This window comes from Eufriesea mexicana, unplaced genomic scaffold (genome assembly GCF_001483705.2).
Source record: "Eufriesea mexicana isolate 0111107269 unplaced genomic scaffold, ASM148370v2 scaffold1272, whole genome shotgun sequence".
NCBI classification, from domain to species: domain Eukaryota; kingdom Metazoa; phylum Arthropoda; class Insecta; order Hymenoptera; family Apidae; genus Eufriesea; species Eufriesea mexicana.
Window position 1 is genome coordinate 724,977 of NW_016909436.1, and position 19,017 is coordinate 743,993.

General features: G+C 27.1%; 5 protein-coding genes across 7 annotated transcripts; 3 read left to right on the forward strand and 2 right to left on the reverse strand.

Annotated features, from left to right (window-relative positions):
- The first annotated feature begins 2,938 nt into the window (after positions 1-2,938).
- Positions 2,939-9,372, forward strand: Nos (Nitric oxide synthase). Its single transcript, XM_017900589.1, has 25 exons — positions 2,939-3,185; positions 4,165-4,301; positions 4,374-4,536; positions 4,821-4,912; positions 4,972-5,113; positions 5,174-5,313; positions 5,381-5,555; positions 5,623-5,724; positions 5,797-5,991; positions 6,061-6,158; positions 6,229-6,373; positions 6,461-6,565; positions 6,636-6,703; positions 6,782-6,925; positions 7,001-7,175; positions 7,248-7,377; positions 7,457-7,535; positions 7,608-7,801; positions 7,878-8,047; positions 8,129-8,339; positions 8,427-8,514; positions 8,594-8,718; positions 8,781-8,926; positions 9,011-9,202; positions 9,265-9,372. Exons 1-25 carry the CDS (start codon positions 3,078-3,080, stop codon positions 9,370-9,372), a joined length of 3,432 nt encoding a protein of 1,143 aa, XP_017756078.1. The 5' UTR covers positions 2,939-3,077.
- Positions 9,373-9,860: 488 nt separating this feature from the next.
- On the reverse strand, positions 9,861-11,717 carry SdhB (Succinate dehydrogenase, subunit B (iron-sulfur)). The gene is made up of 6 exons (XM_017900585.1): positions 11,585-11,717; positions 11,083-11,213; positions 10,832-10,975; positions 10,551-10,746; positions 10,218-10,442; positions 9,861-10,153 (listed from the first exon to the last, which is right to left on the reverse strand). Exons 1-6 carry the CDS (start codon positions 11,627-11,629, stop codon positions 10,061-10,063), a joined length of 834 nt encoding a protein of 277 aa, XP_017756074.1. The 5' UTR covers positions 11,630-11,717; the 3' UTR covers positions 9,861-10,060.
- A 454-nt stretch (positions 11,718-12,171) lies between these two features.
- On the forward strand, positions 12,172-13,377 carry LOC108547879 (coenzyme Q-binding protein COQ10 homolog B, mitochondrial). 3 transcript variants are annotated; one of them, XM_017900588.1, is made up of 4 exons: positions 12,172-12,246; positions 12,728-12,853; positions 12,933-13,141; positions 13,296-13,332. In XM_017900588.1, exons 1-4 carry the CDS (start codon positions 12,239-12,241, stop codon positions 13,316-13,318), a joined length of 366 nt encoding a protein of 121 aa, XP_017756077.1. In that variant the 5' UTR covers positions 12,172-12,238; the 3' UTR covers positions 13,319-13,332. The 3 variants fall into 3 exon arrangements, with proteins under 3 accessions (XP_017756077.1, XP_017756076.1, XP_017756075.1); XM_017900587.1 differs by having other exon boundaries at positions 12,933-13,377; XM_017900586.1 differs by having other exon boundaries at positions 12,215-12,246; positions 12,713-12,853; positions 12,933-13,377.
- A 556-nt stretch (positions 13,378-13,933) lies between these two features.
- Positions 13,934-16,376, forward strand: LOC108547877 (uncharacterized). The gene is made up of 7 exons (XM_017900584.1): positions 13,934-14,273; positions 14,371-14,496; positions 14,900-14,911; positions 15,745-15,786; positions 15,883-15,950; positions 16,007-16,210; positions 16,293-16,376. The coding sequence occupies exons 1-7, from the start codon at positions 13,934-13,936 to the stop codon at positions 16,374-16,376; spliced, it is 876 nt and encodes a 291-aa protein (XP_017756073.1).
- A 648-nt stretch (positions 16,377-17,024) lies between these two features.
- On the reverse strand, positions 17,025-18,082 carry LOC108547862 (protein CNPPD1; the record flags this gene model as incomplete). Its single annotated transcript, XM_017900562.1, has 3 exons — positions 17,025-17,642; positions 17,729-17,857; positions 17,936-18,082. Coding segments are annotated over 3 exons (894 nt in total), but the record flags the coding sequence as incomplete, so codon positions are not given.
- Between the last annotated feature and the right edge of the window lie 935 nt (positions 18,083-19,017).

Sequence of the window (19,017 nt, forward strand, 5' to 3'; positions counted from 1 at the left end):
ATCATTTTGCATGATCTTATATTTATTGTCGATCACTTCAAGATCTTTGGCTAAACTAGATTCTATTTCTTGTCTTTCATTACAATTTTCTCGTAGTCTACCGACCTATTGAAAAACAAACTTAATTTATTCTATGCAAAAGAAATATGTGAAACAGAAATATGGCTATACTTCTTGTGTTTTTATTTGTAACTGTTTTGATAATTCCTCTTCCTTATCGATAGATTTTTCATACTTCGCATTTAATTCAGTGTTCTGAGATAAAAGATCTTCGATTTTATTTCTGTCACAAGATCAATAAATTAAAAAACTTTAAAATATCTCAATAATTAAATTTAAAAAATACTCACTTGAGTGCAACAATCTCCTCTTGCAATTTTATAATTTTATTGGCTTTTTCTGTACATATACTAGTTAAATTTTGTTTTTCTTCCGTAATCACCTGTAATTGCACTTGTAATTCTTGATTCATCGACGTGAGATTTTCTTGTTTCTGAAATCATAATCACTTAACAATATTTTACATGTTTATAACATCTATGATAATAACGTGCTGTGATAACGTAGTTAAAATATTTTTCATGCTTTAGAAGAGACAAGATTATACACGTCTTACTACTTAAAACAAAAAAAAAAAAAAAATGTTACAGTAAAAGAGAATAATAAATAAAAAAATATTATACTTCTGACCTTTATTAGTTCTAACTTTTCTTCTGCATGAACATTATTCAAATGATTTTTCTCCAAAATTGATCTATTTTTTATATCTTCGAATTGTTTTTTCAGTTCCGTTTCGGCAATAATCATATCATGTATTCTTGTAAAAAAATTAAAGGTTTTATTACCTATTCAATAAATGATAATGATAATGATTCGTAAAATTTTCGTAAATACCTTATATCTTGATTTATTATTTTATTTTCGATAGAATTAATAATATTTTTCTGTTCATCATCTACACAAAAATATTAATCAATATTAAAGTAGATATAATATAATTGAATAAAGCCAGTAACAAAATGTACATCTTTACTTTTTAATTTCGTAGCAGTTAATTCCTCTTGTAGTTTCTTCACTGTAGATTGCTGTATTACGACAATTTTGTCATATAACTTTGATAAATTATCCTTGTGTTGTTGGAAGCCCTTTAAACTCTCTGATATTTCATAATAATACTTAGTAATCGATTCCCAGTCGCTATTCAATCTAGAAAAAATACATTAATTATTACCTTTATTGATACCAATCTTTAACTGAAATAAATATCTAAATGATTCATAATAAATATATTTGGAAATTACTGTTGTAAAATTTCTTGTTTAGCACGCAGTTCAGCCTCATGAGAAGCAGAGAGTGAAGATATAGTTTCTTCGGCAATTTGTAACTTCTTTTGTAACTTTTGAATCTTCCGTTCTTCCATTACATGCATCCTCTTCATTTCTTCCGTAATTGTATTTTCTTGTACCTATTTATTCAGTACTTATTCTGTTATTATTTTTATAAAAAGTTTTTTGACTTATTAAAAATGATATAAATATTTATACCACTCCAGTTTGGCATAAAGGTGTTTGGATACCCACATGCTTGGACCATTGTGCTATTAAAGTATTAACAAATTTTCCGCTTGAACAAGTTTTCTGTATTTTTTCAAGATTCTCTCTCTGAGATGATTGAATCTTTCGTTTACTACATTCTAATTGCGATATTGTGCTTTTTTTAAGAGATCCTACAGTGAAATATTTTATACAAAATAATCTCTCTTATTTTTATATTATACTATGAATTTATAAAAATATTATACCGCTACTTTGTGGCGTTTTCAAGTACTTATCCGGGGTATTGTGAGGAGTATAGTGTATTTTACGTTTATCTTCCTGCAACATTACATCTTTTCTTCCAGATCCTACAGAATAATTATGGCATTATTGTTTATGACTCGAAATATAAATCGATGAAGCTTACCATCATTCCGGGGGGTGTTTTGCAATTTTTCCGGAGTTGTATTACAAGATGTAAATTCAGGTCTGCGATTATCTTCTTCTCGTTGCATTTTTTGTGTTAATTTCAATCACAACTGAATTAAAACAACAATTAATTAAGAGGGTGTTCATTTTTACACATTAATAATAAATTTTCCATGATAATATTTTATAATAACTATATAACTATATATAAAATTATAATTATTTATATGTAAATAAATATTACTCAATATAATTATCTTCCCATAAAGTAATCGTATAAAATATGACCAATTTTTTATTACAAATGAATGTGACATAACACGAACTTATAAGCGGTTTTATAAATGGACGAATTAATTTCAAATTCTACTACGTAAGTAAATACAAACACCTTTATCGGTATTTGAATTGTACATTTACAATCGCAACGTAATGAAACATTATATGCACAAATTAATGGTGCATTAAAGAAAAACTTTTAAGGACATTTTTTTCTTAAATAATGTTTTTTATATTTGTAAGTAAAATATTTTTTTTATCTTTACTTTTGTAATCTATCCATTTCATACTATCATTCAATTAGTTACCGTATGAGCACATTACAGTCGGTATACCGATAAAAAGTTTATGATACATGAAAGTAATCACCGAACCATTCGATGACGCTCTAAATCAGTCCTGCACCTTTATGGTTCATGTAATACCTCATTTACAAAGTTTCTGCCATATGAAACATTTCTACTTATACCTATTGTTATAATCGATAAAATTCAGTTCCAAAATTGTTTAAACAAATTATCGAATAACTTTTCACAACTTTAATAAAAATATACTACGACTAAAAATACCAGGAAAAAATTTATAATACTCGAATGTTTGCTGAAACATATCGGCGCGGTAAATCGATGGCGCAGCTCCATAGCGCATGTGACATCTTGTTCGCGGAGTATGGAGCACAGGTTGGAAGGGGCTAGACATCCCTCCCTTCTCACGGGGATGCTTACGAGAAGAAATCAAACCAGTGTATGTGCCGCGGTAGCCTAATATTCAAGCACAGCGGTAACAAGTGAGGCAGGGGCACATTCTGTCGAACAGAAGAGCCACAACGTCGAGATGAAGGAGCATGAGACGACGGGTATCTGTCAGAAAAAACCAACAAAACTACGAAATCTCATCTATAAGACCGAGGCTTTTGATTTTCTACATGTTGGAAATGCAGAGGTACATATAATAAAAAAGGGCTTGGAAGTAGATGTACCCTTCTTTTGTACTTTTATTTCATTTATTTTTTCAACTCATTAATATGTTTCATAGATTTAGAAAATTTCATTTAGAGACTGCACAATGTTCGATGTTGAGAATTGCATAGTTGTGAATAGCGTGGGAGTTCGAACGAGACTGCGAGTGTGGGCGAATTTGTAACAGAGCGAGTCAATACTGTTGAAAAACGAGAGTTCGTTTCGATGGCCCACTAGTTGCGTGAAAATATGTACATAATTTATTTCTCAGGCTAGTCGAAGAATTAAGTTTCGAAATAAGCAAAGAAAATGCAGAAGAAGCTACATAATACGAATATCCAATTGATATAATACTACTTGGAAGCGTTGTATATTCGATTAAAAATCAAAATGATTTGAATATACGATCATTTAAATGTTTTGACCAGGGTAGTAATAATAACGCCTCGATTTAAATTTTAGAACATTATTCTACTTAATATCCTTAGCTTATTCTTATAATGCAAGTTAGAGTAAGAAATTAATATATCTAACAATCTATATCTAATATATATCTACAATCTTGTAAAACACGAAAGTATTTTTTTATAATCAAATGAATATACGTAAAAAATATGAAATTATAGTATTATAATTTACTTTAATAAGTACTATAGTAATATATAATTATATACTATAACCAAGATATAATTATAGTACTATAATTTACGTTACTTCATAGAGTAAACATTCCTACTATTAAAGTGGCTAATACTAAAAAATTATAATTTATAAAAAAATAGAGTGGTTTAAATTTGAAGTACAGTAGAACATCTCAATTACTATCATGAATACGAACAATCATTTGTGCATTGGCTAAAATATTTTTTCTTTCCTTACTTATGAAAAATATAAATAACCTAAGTAAATGATTAAAGAAATATTGCAGTTTAATATTTTGTTAATCTTGTTGCTCTTTTTAGAGAACATTATGCTCTAACCAAGTGTGTCTCGGTAGTGTCATGCAACTACCGAGTCATGGAACAGAACCCCGTTCAAGAGAAGAAATTCTTATGCATGCAAAAGATTTTCTCGAACAATATTTTTCTTCCATCAGAAGGTATAAACTATTTAAAAATCATTCCTACATGATATTGAAATAATTAACAAATATTTCTTCTTTTAAAAGCAGATTAAATAGTGAGGCACATCGCATTCGTTGGGAAAGTGTGCAAAAGGAAGTCACAGCAACTGGAACCTATCAATTAACTGAAACAGAATTAGTTTTTGGAGCTAAAGTTGCGTGGCGCAATGCTACAAGATGCATTGGTCGCATTCAATGGTCTAAATTACAAGTATATAGCAATCTAAAGATATAAAATCTATACAAATTTTCTGAAAAGTATAAGCCCAAAAAATGGAAACTATACTTTTCTTCTCCTATCACAAAGTTTAATATTTTTGTATTAATGACATTGAAACTATATACATGACTGTAAAAATATTTTAAAAATCTCAGTTTCAAACTCATTTTATTTCAGTTCAAGTACAAAATTAGAATTAAAATCGAATAATATTCTACCAATTCATTATATTAATTTATTTAGTTATATATATCATATATATTAATTTACTATAGGTATTTGATTGTCGTTATGTTACAACAACTAGCGGCATGTTTGAAGCATTATGTAACCACATTAAGTATAGCACGAACAAAGGAAATATCAGGTAATTAAACTAAAAGTAATTTTTATCCAATACCTATAACTTATTTATTGGATTTTCAGATCTGCAATAACAATATTTCCACAACGCACAGATGGAAAACATGATTACAGAGTATGGAATCAACAATTGATAAGTTACGCAGGATATAAAAATCTAGACGGTACTATAACTGGTGATCCTGCAAACGTTGAATTTACTGAGGTAAAACGATTGTTTCGTATCTTTAGTTCAAAATTATCACATGACTTATTGCTTTCACAGTTATGCATGAAACTCGGCTGGAAAAGTGCACGTACTCGCTTCGACATATTGCCATTGATATTATCAGCAAACGGTCATGATCCTGATTATTTCGATATTCCAAGCGAACTTGTTCTTGAGGTACCTCTTAGTCATCCAACGTAAGTATTTCTATTTATTACTAGTGTATTGTTAAGCTATTTATTAAATTTTTACTTTTTATCTCAGTTACGAGTGGTTTGAAAAATTAGAATTAAAATGGTTCGCGGTTCCTGCAGTATCTGGAATGGTATTCGATTGTGGAGGATTAGAGTTTACAGCCGCGCCATTCAATGGGTGGTATATGAGCACTGAAATTGGCTCTAGAGATTTATGTGATGTTCAACGATACAATTTACTAGAAGTACATATTTCTAACGCAAAATATTTATTTTTTTATTCTTGTATGCTAAAATAGATTTCATTTATAGACAATTGCAACACATATGGGGTTGGATACAAGAACATCTACATCATTATGGAAAGACAAAGCTATGATAGAAGCTAATCTTGCTGTTTTGCATAGCTTTCAAGTATATATGCACAGAGTTTTTATTCAAAAATTTGCTGAAAAAAGTAGTAATAGATCTTTCGAATATTTTTAGATGAAAAATGTGACGATAGTAGATCATCACACTGCTTCGGAATCCTTTATGAAACATTACGAAAATGAAATGCGATTAAGAAATGGATGTCCAGCCGACTGGTTATGGATCGTACCACCGATATCAGGATCCGCTACACCTGTGTTCCATCAAGAGATGGCTCTTTATTATTTAAAGCCGTCGTATGATGCTCAGGTCTTTATTAAATAATTCATTTATTTCCTATCACGCACTTATTATATTACATTACTAATATAATTTCAGGATCCTGCTTGGAAGACACATGTTTGGAAAAAAGGTCGGGATAAAAGATCAACATCTAAAAAACCAAGACGAAAGTTTCATTTTAAGCAAATAGCAAGGTAACTTTTATAAACATGTAGAATGACAAAATTTAATTCATAATTAAATGGTGTTGACGGATAATTTTAGAGCAGTAAAGTTTACGTCAAAGTTATTTGGAAGGGCTTTATCTCGAAGAATAAAAGCAACAGTATTATTTGCTACGGAAACCGGTACATCGCAAATGTATGCTGAAAAACTTAGTAAATTATTAGGACACGCTTTTCATTCGCAGGTACTCAATATTTACTTAAATATCACATAAGTTTCAGTTTTTAATAAATAATTTTGAAGAAATGATACATAATACTATCAATTTTAGGTATTGTGCATGTCAGATTATGACATCAGTAATATAGAACACGAAGCATTATTGTTGGTTATAACTTCCACCTTTGGAAACGGTGATCCTCCAGAAAATGGAGAAGTAAATTAATTCACTTATACCAAACAACGCAAAGTTTAAATTATAGTTTCATACATATTTTATTCTTTAGGCTTTTGCACAAAATTTATACGCAATGAAAATGAATGAAACATATATTAATAGTGGCAATAAAATAAGGTACTTGCGTATTTTTATAATTAATATTAAAATGAAATTTATAAATTTAATTCATCATTAATCATATCGCAACTATAGCTTGGCGACATCAAAATCGTTCATCAAAGCGAATAGTCAGACAGAAGTAAGTAATTCAAAGAAACTGGATAGATTAGATTCTCTTCGTGGTTCTACTACAGATTCTCAAACGGAGGACACTTTTGGTCCCTTGAGCAATGTCAGGTATATACATACATATATAAATATAAATAAAATCAATCCACAAATGTGAAATGAAATCTATGATCTCTTTTTCAGATTTGCCGTTTTCGCTTTAGGATCATCAGCATATCCAAACTTTTGTGCATTTGGGCGCTATGTGGATAATTTGTTAGGCGAATTAGGTGGAGAACGACTGTTGAAATTGGCGCAAGGAGATGAAATGTGTGGTCAGGAACAAGCTTTTCGGAAGTGGGCAGCTGATACTTTCACTGTTCGTACTTCATTATTATGCTTTTCCATATTACTTATTATAAAGCACTATTATCTCTTCTAATTACTCCAGGTTGCGTGTGAAACGTTTTGTTTAGACGATGATGATACTTTGCTTGAAGTTGCTTTGTCTTTAGGATCAGAAGCTTTGTCGGCAGCAACTGTTCGTTTTGTAGAAGCTGAGCCCCAACCAATTGGGAAAGGTATAGTTATTTATAACTGTTCGCAACTAAACTGTTCGTGACTAATTAAATTTTCATTTTTATAATCGCAATATTTTAGCTTTAAGTAAATGTCACAATAGAAATGTTACTACCTGTAACATGTTTAGAAAAACAAATTTAAGCGGTGATTTATCAAGGTAATTACATAGGCAAATGATAATTTCATGATTGTGTAGTAAACTTTGACTTTGAACTTTTATCTCTTATAGTGGAACAACATTACTATTGGAACTCGATGACATAGCAAGTATGGAAATACCATATAAACCTGGTGATCATTTAGGAGTGTTTGCATGTAATAGATCAGAATTGGTAGAAGGAATTTTGAAACGTATACAAACTCCTTTTGATCCAAACATACCGATTGAATTACAAATGCAGAAACAATCTCATACTCCGAATGGTTAGCATTGATATTATTAAAACTACTAAATTATTACTCGGTGATAACAAGTTCTACTTTTACCTTTTTTATATAGGAATCTTAAAAACATGGATAGCACATGATAGATATCTACCTAATTCCTTGAGAATATTATTAAAAAGATTCTTAGATATTACGACACCACCAACACCGAACCTTCTTAGATACTTTGCGTCGATTGCAACAAATCCAAAGGAACAAGCTCAACTCAATCTTTTAGCTTCTGTAAATATTTAATCAATTTTAAATTTGATAAATTCAATTAGCATGATAAATTTTTATACATTTTTTTCTTTTTATATATAGGATCCCGCAGCATATGAGGATTGGAGACACTGGAAATTTCCCAATTTAGTAGAAGTATTAGACGAATTTCCGTCTGTAAAACCTTTCGCACCATTATTACTACTTCACTTAACTCCTTTACAACCGAGATTTTATAGTATCTCCTCCTCTCCCGATGTACATCAAGGGCAAATACATCTTACTGTTGCTGTTGTACAGTATAAAACACAAGGTATTTAATTTTACATATAACCCTTGAGTTACTTAGAAATCATCTTTTTTTTCTTTTTTAAATATGCGATCATTCATAAAATATTAGGCGGTTCTGGACCAGTTCATTATGGAGTATGTTCAAATTACCTACATGAGATATCAGATGGAGAACCTTTATATGTATTTGTACGTAGGTAAGTTCATGTTTTTAAAACCATGTTTTAACTTGATTATTATTGTTTTACTAATTTAATATATTTTTCTTATATTTAGTGCACCAAATTTTTATATGCCAACCGAACCAAAAGAACCAATGATACTAGTTGGTCCAGGAACTGGAATTGCTCCTTTCCGTGGATTTTGGCACCACCGCCTCGCAGAAATAAAACAAGAACCAGGTATTATAATTTAATAAATGCTGTATTGTTATTTAAATAAATACATATTATAAAATTTATAGAACTTGAGTATGGAAAAGTCTGGTTATTCTTTGGGTGCCGTCAAAGAAATTTAGATCTGTACAGGCAAGAAAAAGAAGAGATGTTAAAAATTGGTGTCCTCGATAAAGTTTTCTTAGCACTTTCGAGAGAACGTGGATTAAAAAAGGTTGCAATTAAAAAAAATTATTAAATAGTTTATGAGGTAACTTTATTATATTGGAAATACTATTATTTATATTCATTTTAACAGACATACGTACAAGATTTAATTCAAGCAGAAGCTTCGCAAATTTATGATATGTTAGTGTATGAACGAGGCCATTTTTACGTTTGTGGTGACTGTACAATGGCAGAAGATGTTTACCAAACTTTGAAGCATATTATACAAACTCATGGTGAAATGACTGATAAACAGGTCGAGGCGTATATGTTGTCATTACGTGTAAGTATCATAATTCTATGACTGAACGTTAAATTTTAATTGCTTATATAATTTGTTTTTAGGATGAAAATCGTTATCATGAAGATATATTTGGTATCACTTTAAGAACAGCCGAAGTACATAATCGATCAAGAGAAACAGCAAGAAATAGAATGGCTGCAGAGCCTTAAATTTATAATCTTTAAAAATTTCGAACGATTTTGTAGATAGTTTTCAATTATGCATATCGCGTTCTTATGCAAACACTGAATTGAAAAATATTAAAATATCTTTATTCTCTAACATACTTTACTATTACATAATTTACTATAATTTTACGATAAATTATAATGTACAAGTTTCTAGGATTATATACACGTATATTTTTGATGACATTAAAAATGACTTAGATTTAGTAAATATCAGCAAGATTAGTATATCTTCCTTTTTAGAATGAAAAGAGTAAAAATACATATCCAAGTAACATCTTGCTCATTATAAAATTAATCAGTGTATCAACAAAGATTCATATTAGCAATAATGCGTTATTACAAAAATATAAAACGTGTAATATAAAATATTCAATATATTCCATTGCATTCATTAAATGAGTTTTAATGTATTATATTTTACCTCCATTCATAGATGTATATAAAGTATGTAATTGAAATATAAATGATTATTTATATTAGAAGGGATTTGAATTTTATTTACAATAAACCATACTTGTTATAAAAAATTTGGTTTCAGCTATGTACTGTTTTATCAAATAATTTAAATAAACTATTTATTCGTTTACATCTAATCAAACATATCCTTATATTTAATAATAAACGAGAAGTACATATAAATTACTAATTTCAATCCTTTTTCCTTTATTTATACAGCAGCATTAAGGTCAGGTTTCTCTTTCTGTCCAATATTGGCTAATAATTTCTTTATTTCTGCAATTGCTTTTCCAGGATTTAAGCCCTATTAAAAATAAAGTATGTTATTTTTAAACTGAAATTATGTTCCTCAGATTAATTAATTTTACCTTTGGACAAGTACGAGTACAATTCATAATAGTATGACAACGATATACTGAATATGGATCCCGTAATTTTTCAAGACGTTCGTTTGCTTTGTTATCACGTGAATCAATAATCCATCTATAAGCTTGCATAAGTACAGCCGGTCCTAGATATTTATCACCATTCCACCAATATGATGGGCAAGCAGTACTGCAGCAAGCGCATAAGATGCACTCATAGAGACCATCCTATGCCATAAAAAAATTACATATTATTTCAGTAAAACACATAATTATACATTACTGCAATAAACTAAAAAGTATAAAAGTTCCATTAAAAATTTTAATTCTAATTACCAATTTTTTGCGGTCTTCAACACTTTGTAAATATTGCTTCGCCCCAGTTTCCTTCCCTTCACCACGTTGCAACCATGGTTGAATACTTTTATACTGATTATAAAAATTATTCAGATCTGGTACCAAGTCTTTTACTATATACATATGTGGTAGTGGATATATCTTACTAGTTGAATTTAAGTTGGTATCAATTTTGCTAAAATAATACCAATCATGATTCTTACTTTAAGTTTATCTTTTAATTATGACTGAAAGCTTTGATAAAATCAATGACAAAATACCTTATACATGCCAATGTATTTGTACCACCAATATTCATAGCACAAGAACCACAAATGCCTTCACGACAAGAACGACGAAAAGTTAAAGTTGGATCAATCTCATTTTTAATTTTAATCAATGCATCCAAAACCATAGGACCACAACTATAATTTTAAAATTTTTAAACAAATTAAGTAATACATAATTTAAAATAATTTCTAAATAATTTAAGAAATACTAATTGTTAAAAGAATGTTATAAATAAACTTACGTGTTTAAATCTACTTTATATTTTTGCATGTGTGGTTTCTCATCAGGTTTATCTGGATTCCAACGATACACAGCAAAAGTTTTTAATCTGGCTTCAGCATTTTGATTTGCAGAAATATGAAATCCTCTAATCTAAATCAATAGGAACTAATATAATAATAAATTCAAATAAAAATAACTAGAGTAATTACAATTTGTACAATTATTACACAATATTAGATGAAAAAAAATAATATCATAGATAAAAATAGAGAGATAACATAATTTAATTATTTTAATTATTGGTTAGAACAATTATTAAATATTTATCATAATATAATTATTAAACGTAAATGTGAAAATAGATGAAAGCAAAAGATAATGGAACTGACATCAATGATAGAATACATTGAAGTTAGCTTTTATTGCAAATTTGGACAATACTTTGTAATAATAAGAAGATCGTTTAATTAAGGAAAAATAATTATTTAATTATCAAAATATGAACTTTTACTAATACTCACTTGCCGAAACACATTTTTGCAAGCCTGCGGTGTAATGCCAGCCATTTTTTAGAAATGGACCAAAGTCAAGTCGTTTATAGTACCTGTGTTATGTAAGTTATCCACGTGAGAATGTACCAACCTTACTACGAACTTTGTAGAAATGTGTTTCAGGTCATTGTCAAATTTTATTCAATGTCAATAATATATAAAAATTACTTAAAGCAATTACTTAAAATTTTAATCAATTTAATTATTGAATAATATTTACATTACATAATATATTTTTAACAATATAATTAATATATTAATTGAAATATGGATTGACTTCGTTATAAAAAATAAATATGGCTTATATGTCAAATGCTATTCTTTGGCACTTATTAATAAATATGTCCTATTACTTCTAAACGTACATACTTGTAACTGTTAACTGTCATTTTCCTTATACTATTATTTTATGAATTATTTAAGAAATTTATTTATATTTTTAAAAATAGACAATATAAAATATATCTTAATTAAATGCAATATTTAAAAGTAGACAAAAGACAATAATTGCAAAATTTAATAATGTTTAAAGTCTATATCTTTCTCTATATATATAAAAATATAGTACATATAATATGTAAATTTTATTAATGTAACAAAGTGGAATTATTAAATTGTGTCAGCATGTATAGGTAATTTACTTTTTTATATATACATATATATTTTATAATATGAATTGAATAAACTTTATAAGATAAATATTATATGCGTGTATAGGTTAAGTTTCATATGTGTACAATAATGTTATCATCCGCAAAAATGAAACTAATTTTTTAAATTATTTTAAATAGCATATATAACGTAGATTAAATAACAATTATAGAAATAATAGAGATCGTCATATAAAAAAAAATCACAATACATAACCTAACTAATACACATTTTACTTATAAGTATTTTCAAATAATATCATATTTTATTACTTTATTACTTCAATAAATATCATATTTTTATAAATTTAAACAAAGATCAATATCATTTCACATATTTTTCTTATGATTTTGAAATTTTACTTCTAATAATAATAGTTATAGTATAGATATAACTATAAATATAAGATGTACAATTTGTTTATACAATTAAAGAATTAAAAAAAAGTAGTACTATTTTCAGACGGATTTTATTATTTGAAAATGCAATACTTCAAAATAAATATACTTTTAATAAGCACTGCACAGAAAGAAAGTATATGATTGGAATTGCGAAAATAAAAGAATACGAAGGTCGTAAACTAATAGGGTGAGTTTTAAATTTTAAAAACAAAGTGATTCTTTATAAAGAAATAAAAAATAATACGAATAATTCTTTTGATATATAGGTTTTCAATGGAGCAAATATTCGAAGTAGTGGCTGATGTAGAAAATTATAAAAATTTTGTACCATTTTGTAAAAAATCTGATATTATATTTAAAAATGATGATATGCTAAAAGCCAACTTAGTAATTGGATTTCCACCTATAAATGAAAGCTATACATCAAAAGTAACAACAGTGCGACCGCGTTTCGTAAAAGCTGAATGTTCAGATGGTAAACTATTTAATCATTTAAACACATTATGGCTTTTCAATCCAGGATTAAAAAATAATCCTCAAACTTGCGTTATTGATTTTTTTTTATCATTTGAGTTTAAATCAGTTATTCATTCACATTTATCAAATTTGTTTTTTAATGAAATCGTAAGACAAATGGAAAATGCTTTTCTAAATGAAGCTAAACGCAGATATGGAAGACCATGTATAAAAACAGTACGGCTAGAAAGGTGATTACTATTAATAAATGAAATTAATAAATGATTGTTAACAACTGTATAATTTATAAATAAAAAAATATTTTTCAAACATTTCTATCTTTTTAATGTATAAATTAAATAATGTATAAACTGAAATGTTAATTACAATTTTATATTTATAGCAAAATATACTTGTAATTATATGATAATGTTATAAATGATTGTTACTAATTTTTTCCTGATATGATCATTTCTTCACATTATTACATTACTTAAAAAATAAAATATTATAATTAACGAAAATAGCTTAAATCTTTTATTATCAGTTACTCTACAGGTATTACTTTTATTCTTTAGTATTTAAGATATTACACTATAATACGTCATACGTGTATTGGCAATGGCGTAGGATTGACCTATTGCTATGTACTTGTCACAAGATATGTCTACGAATCTTTAAGTGTTTAATAATATAGTGAAATTTTATTACAATTAAACGCTTCAAATTATTGATTTTAGATATTACGGCTGCTTAAAGCTGTATATGTTTTTATAATCACATAAATTTTGTGTAAAATACTTTTGTAAAGATGCGTATGACTATTGCAGCTTTGACTAGTCAAACATTATTTATTCCGCGAGAAATTATGTATTTTAGCAGAAATATTTCACGATTTTATCACAGTCGTCAAAAATTGTGCTGCATGAATAATTTTCAGTTAGGAAAACATTCATTATTTCCGCTTGTCGTTAATACATGGACTATACCGAAGACATATTATAGCAACGAAAGCAAAATAGCTTTCCCCGAATGCTTAACAAAAGAAACAGCGAAAGAAGTAGCATCCAAACTTACCTCAGACGAACGAAATCTTTTTCTAAGGGCTCTTGAAGAATGTAAATCAGAAGAAGATAGAGCTGGATATCAGCGTAATTATTTTCTATTTATATTATTATTAAAATAAAATTATTTTTCATAAATATTATATTATTTTACAGATAATTTATATTTTTTTATGTTATTAAGGTCAATTAGCTGCATTTCGATGGTGCAATAAACTTGGAAGACCTAGTAAAATACCATCATTGGGAGATGTGGATCCTACAGGCACTTATTGCCCTTTACCTGAAGATTGGCTTATGCGCAAGTATGGTAGGAACTTGAGAACATTCTTTAATTTTTCTAATAATTAGTAAATAACAATTCATAATATTAAAGTAAAATGTTATAATTATTTCATATTACTAAATTAAATTGCAACTTAAGGAAGTAGAATTCTACTTTACTAAAATACGTAACTTTTATATTATTATTAATGTCCTGTATTTTAAAGGTGAAAGTATTTATTATTATCATATTGTGATTCAGTATAATTTTCATTATTCTTTAACAGTATAAAAAATTTTCTTCCATCGCACCTACATGGACATCAATCTGTAAGTCTATTTTAATATATATTAAATTACACATTTCATGCAACTATGTGTTTTAATTCTTTTACTTACTTCTTCTACTCTGACTGAACTTTCTGGATGTTTTAAAAAGACAACTACAGAGCCACACTTAGGTAATATGTTACATTACATGTACAAACTTACTATTGTTTTTAACACAATATACACAGTAATATCATATGATAGCTTAAGAGCAATTGAAACTATTTAAGTTATGCTTTTACATTATACTCTTTTTAAACTGTAAGAATTATGTACTTATTTCAAATAAGAACATAATATATAATGATAAATATTTATAAATTTCATTGTATAAGTTTTCTTTATATTTTATAGTTATTTAACAAGTATATGCTATCTTATTAAATAATAATATTCATAATTTCATTATATGATTTCAATACATTTATTATATAAGGCATTGAACATTTTAAACAATACATATTTTTACAAGAATGTTATAAGTTTCATCCATCAGTTCAATAATGAACATAGTGAATGCAGCAAGATACCAATATAAAAATAAGTCGAATCTTTAGGTAAATAACTTTAAAAATTTTCATTATATAAAAAAGTTGTTAAAATATCCATTCAATTTAATTTTTATTTCACACAATTTTTGTGTATTTCATGCTTGTGCATGGCCTCACAAATATCCTTTCTATACGTAGTATGTATTCTAGAAAAATATTAATTAGAACCCTAGTATATTTAATATATATTACATTACTTAGCAAACTTTAATGTAAGTACTTTTTAGATAGAAGGAAATGTACGTTTATTTGAATAAAATTTTGATTTTCAAAATTTTGTGTATTCGATTAATTAATTATCCTATAGATTTTTTTATTTGTTATTAAGTAATTGACTACAATGAATATCCTGTAGACAATCATGTTACATTATAAGAGAATGCATATTTACGTTTTTCTTTTTCCCATTGCAGCTGAAACTGTTCCAGAACCATCCACAAAAGATCTAGTATTAGGTATGAATTTTAGTTATTAATATCCAACAAAATATATTTGAAAAATATATAAACTCGAATAATTTTAGCAATATGTAATATATAAAATTCTTACAGTTGCGATTTCAAACGCAATTCCGTTCATTGGCTTCGGTTTTTTAGACAACTTCATCATGATTGTTGCTGTACGTATAATAAATATATACTATTTACCTTTGAGTTTGTAATATCATCATTTTAGGGAGATCAAATCGAAATAATATTGAATAAAAAGTTCCCAATATCAACTATGGCAGCTGCAGCATTAGGGAATACAATATCTGATATAATAGGAATTGGATCAGTACATTATGTAGAACGTTTTGCACAAAGTGTTGGTTTTAAAGCCCCAAAACTTACTCCTATGCAATTAAATTTACGTAGGACAAAAGCAGCTGCAAATATGGTATGATATTTTCATTTTTATGTTACATTCAAATTATGTTCATAATTTACAATAAATAAGAAAACAATTTTGAATACTTCAGGGACGTGTTATTGGAGTTACAATTGGCTGTTTTATCGGAATGACACCTATTCCTATTTTCTCCTACTTTCATAATGGTGGTTGAAATTTTAAATATTAAATGCTTAAACGATTTTACTATTATTGCAATATTTATTTTTTACAGTAAATTAATGTATAATAGTAGGAAAACAATTATCTATTTATAATACTCATATAACTAGAAGTTTTGCAATTATTTGCAATATTAATTTATGACAATCATAATATTTATGTAATATTATATAATCTCTATAAGATGAATGTATTTAATGTACACATATGTATAAAATAATTGTAAATGTATTATAAAAACTGTATAAATAGTAGTAGTAACAGGTAGATCACCCTGTCTTATTTACAATCTAACATTATTATTACTACTATTATTATTATTAGTTAGATGTGAGAATGCTCATAGAACTTATATTCTAAAGATTATCATAGTTTTAAAGAACTAATACCTAATCAATTGGTTTTTATATTCTTTATTGAAAAAATGACTTTGTCAATGTTGAGTTTACAACTTAGTAGAAAAAATATATTTTTTTCTCAAAAAACATTTCTAATAAAGACAATATATTTGTTAAATTTTAAATATTTTGGTACATAATATTTAGTGCTGATAATCTAATGTTAATTTTGTAATGTAGTTTGTATATCACCAGTTATGTAAAAGAATTTTCAAATCTATATTCAAAATTTGTTTCCAAAATTATATTAAAGGTTCATTTGATATAGTAACATGAAATACAAATTTTGTTGCTATTGATGTATCAGCATATTCAGTTTTATCATTTACTGTACACAATATTTTTTTTGACTCCAAACTTGAATATTGTGGTAACCAAATCATCATAGAATTTAACCACCATCTCCAATTTACATCAGCAGTCTGATTTATTTTAATATGTTCACAATTTTGTTGAGATTGATTGCAACTTAAAGGAGTAGGTATAAAATCTGCTGTTAAAATATTTTCTGGTAAAGTTTCAATAGGCGATGTTACATCCATTACTGGATTAAAATCTGTTTTTATAAGATCTGTTGTATTAGTTGTTTGCCTTGGACTAAGTACTGTTCCTGGGAGATAACTTGCAACTAAGGCAGAACCTAAAAGAGTAACTATCCCTGCAGCATATGTTGCCAAACAAACAGTTGATATGTTTACCACAGCATGAGCTATTGCTATTAATTGCATCGAATTCATTAGGCAACTTAATTCTGTATATGAAAACCAGCCCCTTTTTTGTGCTTCTTTATAAGCTATATCTTTTTCTAATTTCTGTAGTCTATCCCAAAAATCTTGATTATGAACAAAAACAGTCCAATCCTAAATAATTAATAAAATTTTTGATTAGTGAAAGGAATTATACAATTCATTATAAAACAGTATACTGTAACATTTAATTTACTTACAATAGCCTTGAGAAAGTCTTTTTCTAATTGATTTATTTGCAATATAGTTAGATCACCTGATTGTGCCCATTCAGTATTAAAGACTTCATCATCTTCTCCTTCATCATTTAAAAATTTACTAGCCACCATCTATACCATATAATATTTTAAATAATAATATTTCTTGAAAATTAACTTAATTTTATATGAATGAGATAAATACAATACCAAGGAAACAAGAAAAAGCTCAGAAATTGTCACTTGTTGAAGGTATTCTGGATTACAATCTTTTAATCTTTCTAAGTACAATAAGGCCAAGACAAGAGAACAGGGTGAAACACATGCATTTCTGGAAATTTTACTAGCTTCTTCTACATAAAAAATTTTAATATTTTGTTAAAGTATTATGATAGTTTTTATTAGATATATATTATGTTTATTATAAAAAATACAATAATACATATATTATACAAAAGTTTTTGCCTCAAATAATTTAGTACAATTATTATACTGCTTTAATTACAACATAAAATGATACAATTGTTATGATTCATTTATTATAATTTAATTAATATAGGATATGTTGATAAAAATAAAAAATATTAATAATACTAACCAGTAACAGGTAAACTAAGACAATCAGTCACTGGTAATTTTGCATAATAAAGTGACTTTGATATTCGATTTAAAAACTCATCGTGATTACCCATGCTCTGTAAATAAATTTAAGGCTAAAAGATATTGAAAGTTTTAATAAAATATGGTATAAAATATGTTACCTTTAATTTTGATGGAGTTTTTCTTCTTGAATTATTCGACATATTCAAATACTAATGAAAATAAAACAATTCTTTTACGTAATTTATATGTAAAAAAATAGGAACAATAAAAGATTTCTTTCGATTTAAGGATACCGTATTTAAAAGTAAAGATATATTAAACCTAATTTTAACGAGAACAAGATAATTTATATTTCCGGTTCATTATGAACAAGGCTAAAGGTAAAACATCATTCGTACCACTACAAATATTTAATTACCTGACCTGAAAAACATTAAAATATTTATTCATTAAATTTTATGTATATAAATTTGTATCTATGCAAAAGAATAGAAAATAAGAAAAACAAATTGAATAAAATGGAAAGTAACGTACATTTATTTTAATTACGTTTATAGAATAACTTTACCTTACCATATTGTTGGTATAACTGCAAGGCAATGAACTCGTAATTGAATTACCAAAATCAAACGAGTAGAATAAGTGAATAGGAAGTTTTAATTTTGTTATATAGAAATAAGAAAAAAGTC